At 26.1% G+C, this 14498-nt stretch overlaps 1 protein-coding gene across 1 annotated transcript in view; it reads left to right on the forward strand.

Annotated features, from left to right (window-relative positions):
- The first annotated feature begins 1815 nt into the window (after positions 1-1815).
- Positions 1816-14498, forward strand: part of LOC100203032 (polycomb protein suz12) — a 64886-nt gene continuing 52203 nt past the window's right edge. The window contains exons 1-6 of the mRNA XM_065803697.1: positions 1816-1997; positions 6021-6067; positions 8196-8272; positions 8758-8835; positions 9590-9636; positions 10076-10188. Of these exons, the coding sequence (XP_065659769.1) occupies positions 1892-1997; positions 6021-6067; positions 8196-8272; positions 8758-8835; positions 9590-9636; positions 10076-10188 (468 nt within the window). The 5' untranslated portion in view covers positions 1816-1891. The remainder of the gene's footprint in view (positions 1998-6020; positions 6068-8195; positions 8273-8757; positions 8836-9589; positions 9637-10075; positions 10189-14498) is intronic.

The raw sequence follows: 14498 nt of genomic DNA on the forward strand, positions 1-14498 counted from the left end.
ATTGTTACAATTAAAACTTTTTTTAATTATTTGGATTAAGTTAAAGTTTATTTTACTTAAAGTTCATTTTTTGTAATTTGAGTTATTTTTAAATAAGTTTTATAACAAATATTTTATAATTTTTTGAATCGTTAAATTGTTTTATTACTTTTATTGGTTGATAAACTGAATTGAAGACTAAATTTTGAATAAAATTTTCAGTATTTGTAAAGTTACTAGTTTCTATTTTTAATTTTTAGTATATTTTCAATAGATAGGTTTATATAAATAGATGGGTTTACATTATTCAATAGATGGGTTTATATTATTCAATAGATGGGTTTATATTATTCAATGGATGGGTTTATATTAATCAATAGATAAGTCAAAGCCGTAATGGTTAAATGGAATGAGATTTAGCTGAAAAAGCTTGATAAAAATCTAGTTAAAATTCAACATTCGATAGGTATCATTTGTGAAAAATGAATGGAAATTGCTAATATCTTTTAAATAAGCAGCTAATATCTCAAAAGACTGGTATTTAGATTCTAATACAAAAAAATTAAAAAGAATTGACTATTACTTGGCTAAAATTTTTAAAATTGACAAGGAATATGAAAAAAGCTAAGTATCTATATCTCAGTAAAGTTGTTAGGAGCTGCTTATTTATTCAGAATGGAAACACACAGTGCAGAGCAAAGGTCATCAGATAATAAAAATAAATTAACTTCAGAGTGAGTAAAACTAAATGATGAAACATTAATGGCTCTGAGAATATTAAAGGAATGCACAAGAAGTTGCTATGGAGCTTATAATGTTGATGCTCTCTCTAAGGACTTAGTTCAAGCAGTACAAAATGCTCACCAAATGTATAAAAAAATAAAAGCTAAGGAGGAAGAAGAAAAAATAATAAATTATATTCATAAGCAAGAACTTATTAATAAAGAAAAACAACACAAAGAAATGCTTGAAAAAGTTCAAAAAAACAACAAAAACCTAGATCAAAGAGAAAAATTTTTTAAAAATAATGAGAAAAATGCAGATCTAGAGTTGCAGATCTAGAACTTGCTCAGAAAATGCTGGGTGAAGCAACCAAGTCTATGCAAAGTACCATCAATAAAGAAGACATGGTAGGTATAAAAATTGCCCCAGAAATGGTAAACAGTGCAAAAAAAAGTCTTGAAAGTGCTACTGCACATAAAAGTGAACAAAAAAATTTGAAAGGAAATATTGGTTTAAAACCAAAAAGTTAAATGAATAGTTTAATTATTCGTTTCAAAAAATCAAAGTATTGTAAAGAAATTTTTTTGTGAACTTCCTGTTTAATTATTTAGAATCTTATTTGGTGTTGCAAGTGTTGTTTTCTCTGTTCTGTTAATTTATTTTATATTATTTTAGATATTTTTGATGACTTCTGATTTATTTGATTTAAAAAAAAAATGTTAAACTTTTCATTTTTCCAATGAAATTTTTCATTTTTTGCCATTTTCCCCCTCAAAATACTGTCATTTTTAATTTTTAAATAAATAAAGTAAATAATGAGTCTATAAAGGAGCTATAGCTGTTGAGCTAATTGTTTCAATTGTTCAACTTAAATGGTACATGTTTGACAATTTTTGATAACAGAGAAGGAGAGGTGTAAAACTTAGTTAAAAAAATGTTAATATAATAAGTGGGTATCCACTTATTATTAACATTAATAATTAGAGCATTTTTGAAAATATTTATACCTATTTAAATATTGATACTTGTCAATATTTAAAGTTTGAGTACAATTAAAAAAGTGTCTAATAAACTTATTTTTCTAAAATGTTTTATTTGTCACACAATAGGAATAAATACAAAAAAAATAAAAAATAAAAAGATAATAACATCATACAAGTATATATATATATATATATGTATAAATATAATGACTTCTTTAAATCAAAAGGTGGAATCTTCACTCGGTACACCCAGAAAACTGAAGTTTGAACAACTACGAGCAGATTATGAACTTTTTTTGCATACATACGAAAGTAAGAGTCAAGTATATTTTTTATACAACAATTTATCGAAATCTGATAAGTTATAATATTAAATAAATGGTTTGGTAAAAGAACGATTTGATTGAATAAAATGATAAAAAGTATGTTAGATAGATTGATATAGTAAAAATCTTCTTTGAAAAATTTGAATTGTGTATGTATGTATGAATGTATGTATGTATGTATGTATGTATGTATGTATGTATGTATGTATGTATGTATGTATGTATGTATGTATGTATGTATGTATGTATGTATGTATGTATGTGTGTGTATGTGTGTGTGTATGTATGTATGTATGTATTTATGTATGTATGTATGTATGTATGTATGTATGTATGTATGTATGTATGTATGTATGTATGTATGTATGGGACAGACCTTAAAGAAGGAAAATTCTGATTTTTAACACCCTTTATTAATGTTTAATTATGGGTAAGGGTAGAAATAACTTGTAAATCATATTGTAGTAACATATTAAAAATTTTTGGTTGCTAATTTTTTTTCATTATTGTATGTACTCATATCATTATTGTATGCACAGAGGCATTATACATTATTTTGCAAAAATCCAAAAAATTACAAAATATGTGCACATGTCAATTGTTTAAGTTCTCTATTACAACATCTTCTTTAGTTTCATAATCAGATATTTAAGTAAAAAAAGGGTTTTTAGTATGCAAGTTAGTTTATGTGATTATAGTCACTCCAGCTTCTGTTGATTAAGTCATTACTCAATTAAACTCTTCTATGGCTTATGGTCCAGACAACATTCTTGTCATAGTCTTGCAAAATTGCTCTCCAGAACTCTCTTCAATTCTTTCTAAACTATTTAATAAGTGTTTGACTAAGTCTTGTTTTCCTTCTTGCTGGAAAATGGCATCTGTTATCAAAGTTTGGAGAACATTCTGACCCCTCCAATTATTATCCGATCAGTCTTCTTTCTGTTATTAGCAAGGTCTTTGAGTCTTTGATCAACAGATTTCTCACATCCCATCTTGAGTCAAATGTTTCCTAGGTCTATATCTTTATTCTTTTTTCTTCTAGTAACTCCTAACTAAATAGTGGTTGCTTGCAGCCTTGTTGGGAGCATAGTCATAATAACAGATTCTGTTTGGTTTAAAGGTAAAGATTAACTATTAAATAATTCAAAATTTTTAGGTATAGCACAAAGAAATCATGAAAACTAATTAGCTTATCTAGGATACCTAAATATACTTTATACAACGGAGTTAAGAAACATGAGGTCGTAAATAAATTGCTGACCTCAAACTGTTAGATGTTGGCATCACCATACACCCTTGGAATTAGGATCATTGAAAGAAGGTCAGCAAAAAATTGCCAACCTCTTTTTAATGTTTTATGGTAATCCCTTTCAAAGAGGTTACCCTCAAACACTTTTAGATTGGCATTGCCGAATGCTGACCCTAATTCCGAGGGCTGTTTATATGATAGCAATATTGAAATAAGGTTACAAACAGTGGTATTAAAAATTGATCTTTTTAGATGCAAGTATATTTTATGATTATCTGGTAGAGTCCATAAAAATTTTTGAATAGAAAATAAGAGGCTAGCATCAATATGAATTTTGTACATAAGAACATTGTGAATATTGTCCATCTTACTCAAATTTAAAAAAGTGTCACTAATATTTACGTCCCAATCAAGTTTTTTTAAACTAATACGTTTGACCAATTCCTTTAAAGATTTATATGATTTAATATCAACTGCTTCATCTGATATAGAAGGAAAAGTTTATTTCTTTAGGAATATAGAAAAAGCTGATGCTCGTGCTTTAGGAATAAATATACATGAAGAAGATTATGACATATGCTTTAACTGGTAGATTTAATAAATATTATTGTAAACCTGGTTTTAAGGTAGTTTTGTTTGGATTAACAATTGGCATGTTAGTTCTTTCATCAACTACTAGTTATAATATTCAAAACTTTTATTCTCCATTCTTTGTTGAAATTATCATCAGAAGATAGTATTTTAAAATATAAAATACCTTTATTTTTTCGAGAAGTACCACAGCCAAAAATGGAACAATTAGCACCAGGCATTTGCAGAAAACAAGGATAAATCAATAATTTTTTTTTTAAATATGTTTTTTTAAGGCATCTTGTTTGCAAAAAGTGTGCACTTATTGGTAGACTGGGTTCTAAAAAAATGCTAACAATAAGATAAACAATAGCCCTCTTCAACTGGCCAGACTATGTGTTTTATGACTATGTTGGGAGTGAGTCAGAAATAAGAAATAAAAAAACAAATCCATTTCCCTCCAAAATGTAGAATACAATAAGAAAGAAGTTAAAACAAAAGAAGATATAGAGAAATATAGAGAAAGTTGAGACAAGTGGTTGTATCATTAAATGGTTCAACAAACAGCGAGAATGGGTGCACTAGTTTGGTTCAAAAATCTTAAATATGCAAACTATAATTTTTCTTACTGCTGATTGGAGAACAGTTGTCAATGCTTGAATGACGTTTACTGATATTTATATCAGCAATAAATACGTAAATGCTATTAGATCTGAAGAACTTCTGATATTCCAAATCCTTAATGTTTCTCATTATTGCTGGTTTATAAAAGGTATGGCTTTTGTGCATCCAGTGAGCTAGAAGTCTTCACGACTGCACAGAATACATTCAAGGCCAGATTTACCTATAAGCTAATTAGGCAGCAGCCTAGGGTCTCACAGCTACTGTGAGTGTGTTCTCACTTATTTCCCTCATTTTACACTTGTCTCTAGCAAAACTGAAAAAGTCTAACAAAAAAGTCTAACAAAACTAAAAAAACTCTAACAAAAAAGTCTAACAAATCTGAAAAAACTCTAACAAAAAATGATAAATTAGAAGTTCCTAAATTTTATATGTTCATGCAGTCATATAAACCTTTTTTATTATTTTATATATATCTCTTTTATGGTGTTATCAGAAGTGGATAAATATTTTTGAAAATATAAATTAAAGCTACCAATACAATATGAAAATTTAAAGGTTATAACCCCTTTTAAAAGCTTTTAAAAGTTATAACCCCGTAAAATCTACAATCTCTTCAAAAGTTTTGTATATTATAGACTATATAGACTTTTTCTCTCATAAACAAAATTAAAAACTTTTAAAAATGAGTAAAATAAAATTTTTCTTTTAAAAATTTTATTTTACTCATTAAAAAATTGAGATTTGATGGCAGGATCCACGTTTTTCCTCATACAATTGTGTTTATTTGTTTCAAAGCAAGAGTGTGTTGTTAATTACAAAAATGAGTCGGCAAACAATTGAGAAAATTGAAAAAAAGAAAGATTAGGTAGTAAAGGAAAACTTACTGATAAAAGCTTAGTAATGTAAAGACTTATTGATATGGTTACTGGAAAATTTATGATAGATGGCTGCAATAAGGAAAATAAAATGCATTTGTATCATTTGTCATATAAAAATCAATCTAATGTTATCTCAGTTAGAAATTCAAAATAAATCAGGGGCAGTAAAAAAAAAAAAAATGATAAAGAAACGCATAAACCAGCAAAACTCTTTATGCTGTTTTGTTAAAGCATAATTTTGAGTTTTCTGTTTTTTTAACTCCAATCTTTGTTCTATCTTTTAACTCATACATACATAAATCTTCATACATGAATCTTCATACTAAAAACTACCAAAATTTGTAGTTTTTAGTATAGGTTTTTATAACTAAAAAAATTCTAATACAAAAAATACCTAAATCTCTCTTTGTTAATTCAAATATATTTCATTTTGAAGAATCAATTGTGCAATTTAAATGTTTTCAAATTTAAAAAAAGAAACTCACATTAAACATTCTACATAGCAATCTGAGTCAACAATTTTGTTTTTTTAAATTGATAATTATGATGTTCTTTATTTTTATGAGAATTGTTTTTATTATTCTCAAGTTTTTATTATAAATTTTTTTATATAAAATCAAATTGTAAAAATATTATAATTATTTAAATGTGATATAATATTATAATTATTTAAATGTGATATATTTAGAACCAACATGGATTTATAGATTTATACAACGAAGACATCAATTATCGGTAAATATATATTATTTACTTTAAAATAAATTTTCTTTAAGTTAAAAATATTTAATGTTATTTAAATAACTTACTATAAGTTATATGCTAGAGTTAATGATAAGATATTTTTTATACTGCTGGTGTTATTTTGTTGTGAGTGTTGCTAGTTTAGAAAATGCAATAAAATTAATTTTTATTTTATTAATATTTAATTTCAACTGCTGGTGTTATGTTGTTGTGAGTGTTGCTAGTTTAAAAAATGCAATAAAATGTATTGCTATTTTAATAATATTTAATTTGGGAGTCAATAGCAAGTAAAGAAGAGTATTAAAGAGCAAGAAAAAAATTGATAAAAGACATCAAAAACTATAACTTATGAGTCAGGAAGACATGAATAGGACAATGTAATCCATAGCATTGATGTTCAAGGAAAAATGATAAATGAAACTTTTTTGAGCTTTAAGTGTTCTCCTTCACTCTCTTCAATCCTTGCTAAACTATTAATAAGTGCTAAATAAGTCCAATATTTATAAACTCTAGAATAAGTGCTAATTTAAGTGGTTCCAATATTTATAAACTCTAGAATAAGTGCTAAATAAGTGGTTCCAATATTTATAAACTCTAGAATAAGTGCTAAATAAGTGGTTCCAATATTTATAAACTCTAGAATAAGTGCTAATTTAAGTGGTTCCAATATTTATAAACTCTAGAATAAGTGCTAATTTAAGTGGTTCCAATATTTATAAACTCTAGAATAAGTGCTAATTTAAGTGGTTCCAATATTTATAAACTCTAGAATAAGTGCTAATTTAAGTGGTTCCAATATTTATAAACTCTAGAAAACACTTTAACCTCTCCAACTATCCCATGCTCTCTATTATTAGTTTCTTTATACAAAAGTTTTTAGATTATTTAATCATTTCTTTTTAACCAGAGTATTAAAATCTTCCTTGAAGGCCTGCACTCTTCTTCGTTTTTCTCCTGTATTGTTTCTTATTCACAATAACAACCTTACTAATAATTTTATACCTAAAGTTGCTCTATTTGCTTACAAATCAATTTTATGCTCATGTCTTAATGAATAGTGTTCACTTTTTGTTTGCCTAGAACAAGCAACCAATCTTAAATCTGATCTCTCTTCTGTAACTGCTTGAAGCTTGCAGAAATTTGTGGATTTAACTCCAACAAAATTCAGTTATTCACTGCAAATTGTATTATTGAAATTCCTATATTGATGAATAATAACCCTCTCATTCTCAGACAAGGTCCAAAACCACATTATAAATGTAGTTAGACCTGCTTTATTTGCCGAGCTTAAGCCACTCTCCCATTTTTGTAAGGGTGCATCTCTTTCTTGTTTCTACAAATACTATCATGGTCACTCCTCAAATGAGCTGTTATCTCTAGTTTGATCAACCAAACTCATTATCATTTAGCTTGTCATTCAGCAAAGTTGCATTCTATTACTGTATTTGTCCCTTCTTGCTATAAAAATTTTTGTTTATCTAGTTTTTTTCCTCGCTCATCAACAAACCCTCAAAACTCTCATCTAACTTTTTAAGTCTTATATATAAAAGTTAGAGAAATATATATTTACATTATTTAGAGAAATCTTTCTGTTTGAGAAAAAAGTTGCAAAACATAACAAATTGTGCTCACAAACAATAATTTTTTTATTCTAAGCTGCTTGTATGCATTCTAAGCAATTGCTAATTTCTATTGTTTATTGTGCCTTAAGGCACAAGAAACAATAGAACTTAGCAGTTATTCATGGGCAAACCATTACAGAGAAAAAGTATGGTCAAATCAAGACAATTTTAATCTTGGACTGGGTGTTGCTAATCCTCCACTTGTTTCATCAAAAAAGATTAGATTGCTACCTTTACTTATAAAAAAAATTTATTAAAAAGTTTCCGAAAGCACATGACAAAGGTTAGAAAATGTGTGAATTTCAGCATAATATTTTAATAAATTTAAGTGGAGTATTTATGTCTTCTGACTTTTTCTGCCAAAATAAACTTATTTACTTAGGGAAATCCTTTTTTTTTTTTTGCCATTGATAACATTTTTAATAAAGCATTTGCTTACATTGCTGGCTTTTTTATATAATACAGTTTTTGTAAAATTTTTTGAAAATTCTCTCTAGCCTTTTATGCTACACAGAAATTTGTCTTATTTTAAAGAGCGAAGAACAAAGAGACCGCAGTTGCAGCAAGTTAAAAGGTTTTTAAAAATATTTAAAAGATATATTAAAGTTCTTAAATTAAATAGTTATATTAATTTTTTTTTCCAGTAATTTAGTACTATAGTTTTCAGAAAATTCAGAAAATGAAAAAAAAACAAAGAATAATGAAGGAAAAGATTGCTGCCTCATCCCAAACCCTCAGTAGATGTAGCGGCACTCCTTTGCAACAGCAGGCTATATTATAGTTGATGTATGTACTGAAGCCCTCTGCAGCAGGCTATTTCAGTGTGACATCAGACATGTTATACATACATACATACATAAATACATGCATACGCGCGCACACACACACACACACACACACACACACACACACACACACACACACACACACACACACACACACAGATATATATATATATATATATATATATATATATATATATATATATATATATATATATATATATATATATATATATATATATATATATATATATATATAATTGTTATAATTGTTTAGGAAAAATTTTCATTTGGACCTGTTATTAGAAGACTTTAAATCAACTGAATTGAATGTTAAAAGTGAAAGTAATGAGGAGTAGGTGACAAATAAATTTTACATTTTTTTGTAATAGTTTTTTATAAGGTTGTATTATAAAACAAACAGTTGTAATCAAACTCATATTGAGTAAACATAATGGTTACACCCTCAAACTCAAACATAGAAAATTTTTTACTAACATTTATTTATAAAGTTATAAAACAGTAAATATAATATGATAAAACATTCGTTTAGAAAACATTTAGTTGTAGTTAAATATTGAAAAAAACATCTTAACTTTATAGTTTCAAACCAATGGTTTTTTTCTTGCCATTATGAAATCTAGATCAATTATGAGCAGGGCCTGTGGGCAATAATATTTAAGAGAATAAAGTAATTAAATTTTTTTTTTGTTATGTCAAATTTATGAATAAATGTTATTTTCACGGTTATCCTATTGTTCATTGATAAAATCTTTCAATTAACCTAATTGTTAATTTATCTATAATTTTTTTCAAAACCATTATTAAAATCAATTTATTTACTCGATTGATCAAAAAGTTAGTAATCAAAAGTTAAGAATTGCCCTATCAAATAAATAAAAAAAAATGCTAACAAAAGATTATAATGAAAAAAAAAAAGGAAAATATTTATGCCATATATTGAAAGCACCAGTCATAATTTCAAACTATGAAAACTATGTTGCATCTAAATATTCTGATTATCTAAATATTTTGAGTAACTATTTATATTTTTTATTTCATGGGTTCAAAATTCACTCATTCAACAATTCATTTGTTTCTTTTTTTAGGGATCATTATCTGAATATATCTTTTAATGGGTTCTTTCACGGTCCAGGTAAAGTTATATATTGACGGCTTAATCCACAAATAACTCCACTTTTTTGTAAAATTAAATTTATTACGGTCACAGGTTTTCTTACTTCTAAGACATCATTGTACAAAATGATAACTTGTTTTATTAATACGAAAAAATAGCAATAAAAATCCATGCAAGTATATAAATGGACATATAAAATTTTTTATGTTGTTCCTGAACAGTTTACTTGAGTTATCTTGTTTGAGTATTAAGCCATCATAAGATTAAATCTTGTGGAGCTTTAAGGAAGGAGGTAGCATTTTTATTTCTCAACATTAGGACTACAAGATCCAAATAGTAATAAATAATAAACCCTAAAGTCCTGTTTGAAGTCTGAAACAGGAATCTAGGGCTTATTATTTATTTTTACTTGGATTTTGTAAAAAAGATGAATTATTATAAAAATAGATTATTTCAGGTTTTGCTGAAGAAATATTTGAAACAAATGAACCGAAAGAACAAGAACTGTTTAAAGATGACTTTGTTAAAGTAGAAATACACTTATGTCAAGTATACCATAAGAAGAAAAAGGTTAATAAAATTTTTTGAGTTGTGTAAATCTTCTATAACTTCTATTAGCTAATTTCTATCATCTCATCAGCATCAACATCATTTTAACTCTACATTTTTACGGAAGGCTCCTATTTCACAATAGTTGACAATAGTGTTATAGTTTTTGCATCAATAGTTCAAAAATTTTTTAGATTACATTCTTAGCATAAAAATAAATTAAAAATAAAAGAGTTTTTTAAAGATAGCACATAAAATGTGATATTTGTGTTGTGTTTCTATATTTGTCGTTATCAAGTTTAAATTTGCTATGAATCAGTTAAATTTTTATTTAGGTATGTGGCTAGCACTAATCTTAAAAAACTAGGGAAGTAATTTACTCATTTCACTAACACAAAAATCCGCTGTTTTTGAAAAAAGAGAAAAAATATTTGGTACTTTTTCTACTGTGTGTTTGTAACTATTTTGACTAGAAAAATACTCCTTTTTAAGTTGATGCAAAAGTTTACACACTTTTACAAAATACATTACAAATGTTTTATTTTGTGAAACATATTTTTTCCAAAATATTTTTGTGTCTTCTTTAATGCTATAATGTTATTTTATCAATTCATCTCATGAGGGTTTTGTTATAGCTATTTCTAATAACCGTATGGTATAGAAACACTGCAAAAATGTTGAATTTCTATACAAATTTTCAAAAAAGAAACAAATAACGTCAAATTATCTGCTTTATTGACAAATCCAATTGATTAAACATTCTTAATATAAAATTAAATGTTACTTCTATTAAAATTTCGAAAAAAGCAATTATTTCACACATGCCAAGTAACATAGGACTGAGTGATCCTCTTTATCGTCACTGGTATAGATTCTTTACAAAAATGTAGTGTTTCTACACCAAAACTTTTATCATGAAATGTTTCCAGATTAATGCTCGAATAAAAAGGTTTTTGTTCTTCGTAAATTAAATAAACAAACTTTATTGTTTCATTTTAATTATTGCAATGCAGCATTGATTAAACTTAGGCATTGTCATCATCTGTATAGAAATCATACTCGCAAGTAATGTTTCTATACAAAAAAAAACCTGTTTACTCGGTTTATCAGCATATTCATTGTATTGCAGTAATAGTTTTACTCTTTAAGTGGATTTTTTTTTCTATTACAAAATAAAAAGATATCTTTTATTAATTTATAAAATCTTTTGCCTATATTACTATAAATTGGTTCAACAGCATTATAAATTAGTTTACAATTCTCATCAGTTGTATAGAAACACACACACATGCACAAACATTTTTCCTGACTTTTAAAATCAACTAGTTTTGTTTATACACAAACAATTTCAAGTATAAAAAAGTATAAAACTGTTATAGACAAAAAATATTTAATACAATATTAAAAAAAAATAATTATTTTATATGCGATATAACAAAAAAACATAAAAGATGTAAAATCCATTCGTTTCACATAAACCAGTGGTCGGCACCATATTTCCAAAGAAGCCCACTTGCAAAATTCTTGTTTTAGTTGCGGCCCACAGCAATAAATAAATTATATATAAAATAGGTTATATTACCTATATAACAGAATATAGTATAGAATTAGATTATAGAACTAATAATTGTATCAATACAAAATACATACTTAAGAAAAAAAACACATAAAACACAATTAAAAATTTGGTGAGTATTTTGTTGTTGCAGCTAGCACAAGGTCATTCAAATGAGTGTCAGTCAGTCTTGTTCTGTAAACATTTTTTATTATTTTCATGGCTGAGAATGTTTGTTCGCATTGGTAACTAGTGCCATACATACAGATAAGTCTATTTGCATGTTTTTTAAGAACTGGAAAACGTTCCTTCATGACAGCATGCCAGAAAATAATTAAATTTTCACCAAAAGTGCCATCTTCATCTTTTTTTGGTGCCTTTCTTCTCAACTCGTCATCACATTGAAAGTTAATTAGTTCATCCTCTGCTTTTAAAATATCACCTTCTTCAAAGTCCTTTAGAATACTAATATCATTCATATCAAAGTCAAATGGATAACACAAAAAAACCATATGCATATATAAATGTATATATATATATATATATATATATATATATATATATATATATATATATATATATATATATATATATATATATATATATATATATATATATATACATATATTTATATACTAAATATATGTACTTAATATACATATACAAGATATATGTATTAAATATATTCATACTATTTATTGGTAATAATATCTATAAATAGTTTCAATACAACTCTTAGATGTTGAAAAATAGAAATGGGTTATTTAAATAGAAAGCTAATAAAAAATAAAAACTTAATTAAAGAGTTTATTCAAAAAAAGAAAAATATTTATAACACTATGCATAGCACTCTTCTTATTTTCTGATATCTATTATTACTCTGCAGAAAATATTTTAATGGCTGAACTAAATCAATATATACAGCGAACGGCAATTTAATAAAAAAACCTCTTTATAGAAACTCTACCTTGCAATGTAGCTTTTCTATACATAATGTGTCAGATTTTTATACATTTAAGTAGTGTTTATATGCGCGTCGAGTTTCTATACAAGTATGTTGTGTTTCTATACAGTTTTTATAGAAAATCTACACATTCCTCTTGTCATCATCATCATCATCATCATCACCATCATCATCATCATCATCATCATCATCATCATCATCATCATCATCATCATCATCATCATCATCATTATTGTTATTATTGTTATTTATTCTAAAAAACTTCAAAATAAAAGTTTCTTCTAAAGTTATTAAAGTGAATGTCAAGGTTGTACATAAGTTAACTTTGACAATACAAAACAAGGATCAGGTATTGATTGATAAAAGTGAATGTCAAGGTTGTACATAAGTTAGCTTTGACAATACAAAAGACTTAACTAAGTATGTTGTTATGGATTTAAATGGCTTATTAAAACTTTAATTTTAACTGTATAAAAATTATTAAGTTTTTTTTTATTTTACGTGGTTTTATTTTGTTATGTGATGTTTTAGTTATGTGGTTTTTATTTTCTTATTTGATGTTTTAGTTATGTGTTTAGCATGGTTATTAAAGTGATTTATATTTTATTGTTTTTTAAATTAGAGTTTCCATCTTTATTTAAAAGTCAACCATTATGTAAATATAAGTTTAAACCAAAAAAGTTTGAGCCAAAATTGTAGGCTGTTCCAAATACCTTCGTTTTTGTCAAAGGGGATCTTAACATTAATTCTGTATATTTTTTCGAAAAGTAATTTACTAACTCAAATACCCTAAAAGTACAACCTCTCTAACTCTATTCAGATATAAATAAAAAATAATCTTTAACTAGAATCAGTTTAGTTTCAAAGGATTTTGTTTTGTAATTGAAAAAATAAATTTTGTTATCATTCAAAGTTTTAACATTGTTTTGATCCAGGTTTGTTAAGAATTAAATGTTGAATCAAAAAATATTTAATTTTGCATATGAGGCCTTGAAGTGGGGTTGTGTAAGCGTTTGAAAGTACCTCATTTTATTAATTTTTTGAAAGTGCCTATTAGTATGACTTTAGTTTTGACATGTAAGTATTACTTAAAATATGAATTTTACATTATTTATGATATTTTTTAAAGTGCATTTTGTAAATAAGTTACATGAATGCAAATCACATGCCAAACTATTACCACTTGTTTCTAATTGATCTGCACATGAAGGTGCAAACAATAATAAAATTGTCTAGACTGTTTATTTGCTAATGATTTTTTTTTCTATGAAGTACTTTTGCTTTGTGCAAAATGTGCTGATATTAAAATGAATATTAAAAATGTGCTGATACTAAAATAAATATTAAAAATGTTCTGATATTAAAATAAATATTAAAAATGGAGTATTAAGAAAATTATTCATAAGAAAGCTGAAGAAAAAAGAAGGCAACATACTACACTAGAAGCAAATACATCAAAACTAAAGTTAGATGCCTCATAATTTCCAAATAGAATATTCAAGAGGGGAAATATTTTATCACTCACAGATGATTTTTTATGTGCAGCAATCAACTGATTTCATCCAATGAACATAGATTTTTTTTTAACATACAACATAAACAACCCAAAGGTATGTCAGACTTGAAATTCAGCCTTAAGTGCCCTATTTTTTGCCCAAGTCCATCAATATGGATTTTGTAGTAGGTGTAACAGTGATCTGGCATTTTTTCATGTAATTTTTTAACTTTTAAATGAATAATTTAATTCTAATGAAAGAATATAGATAAAAACTGGTACCTGACTTTTTGAGCGTGCTAAATTTATAGAAGAAT

This window comes from Hydra vulgaris, chromosome 08, assembly GCF_038396675.1.
Source record: "Hydra vulgaris chromosome 08, alternate assembly HydraT2T_AEP".
Classification (NCBI taxonomy): domain Eukaryota; kingdom Metazoa; phylum Cnidaria; class Hydrozoa; order Anthoathecata; family Hydridae; genus Hydra; species Hydra vulgaris.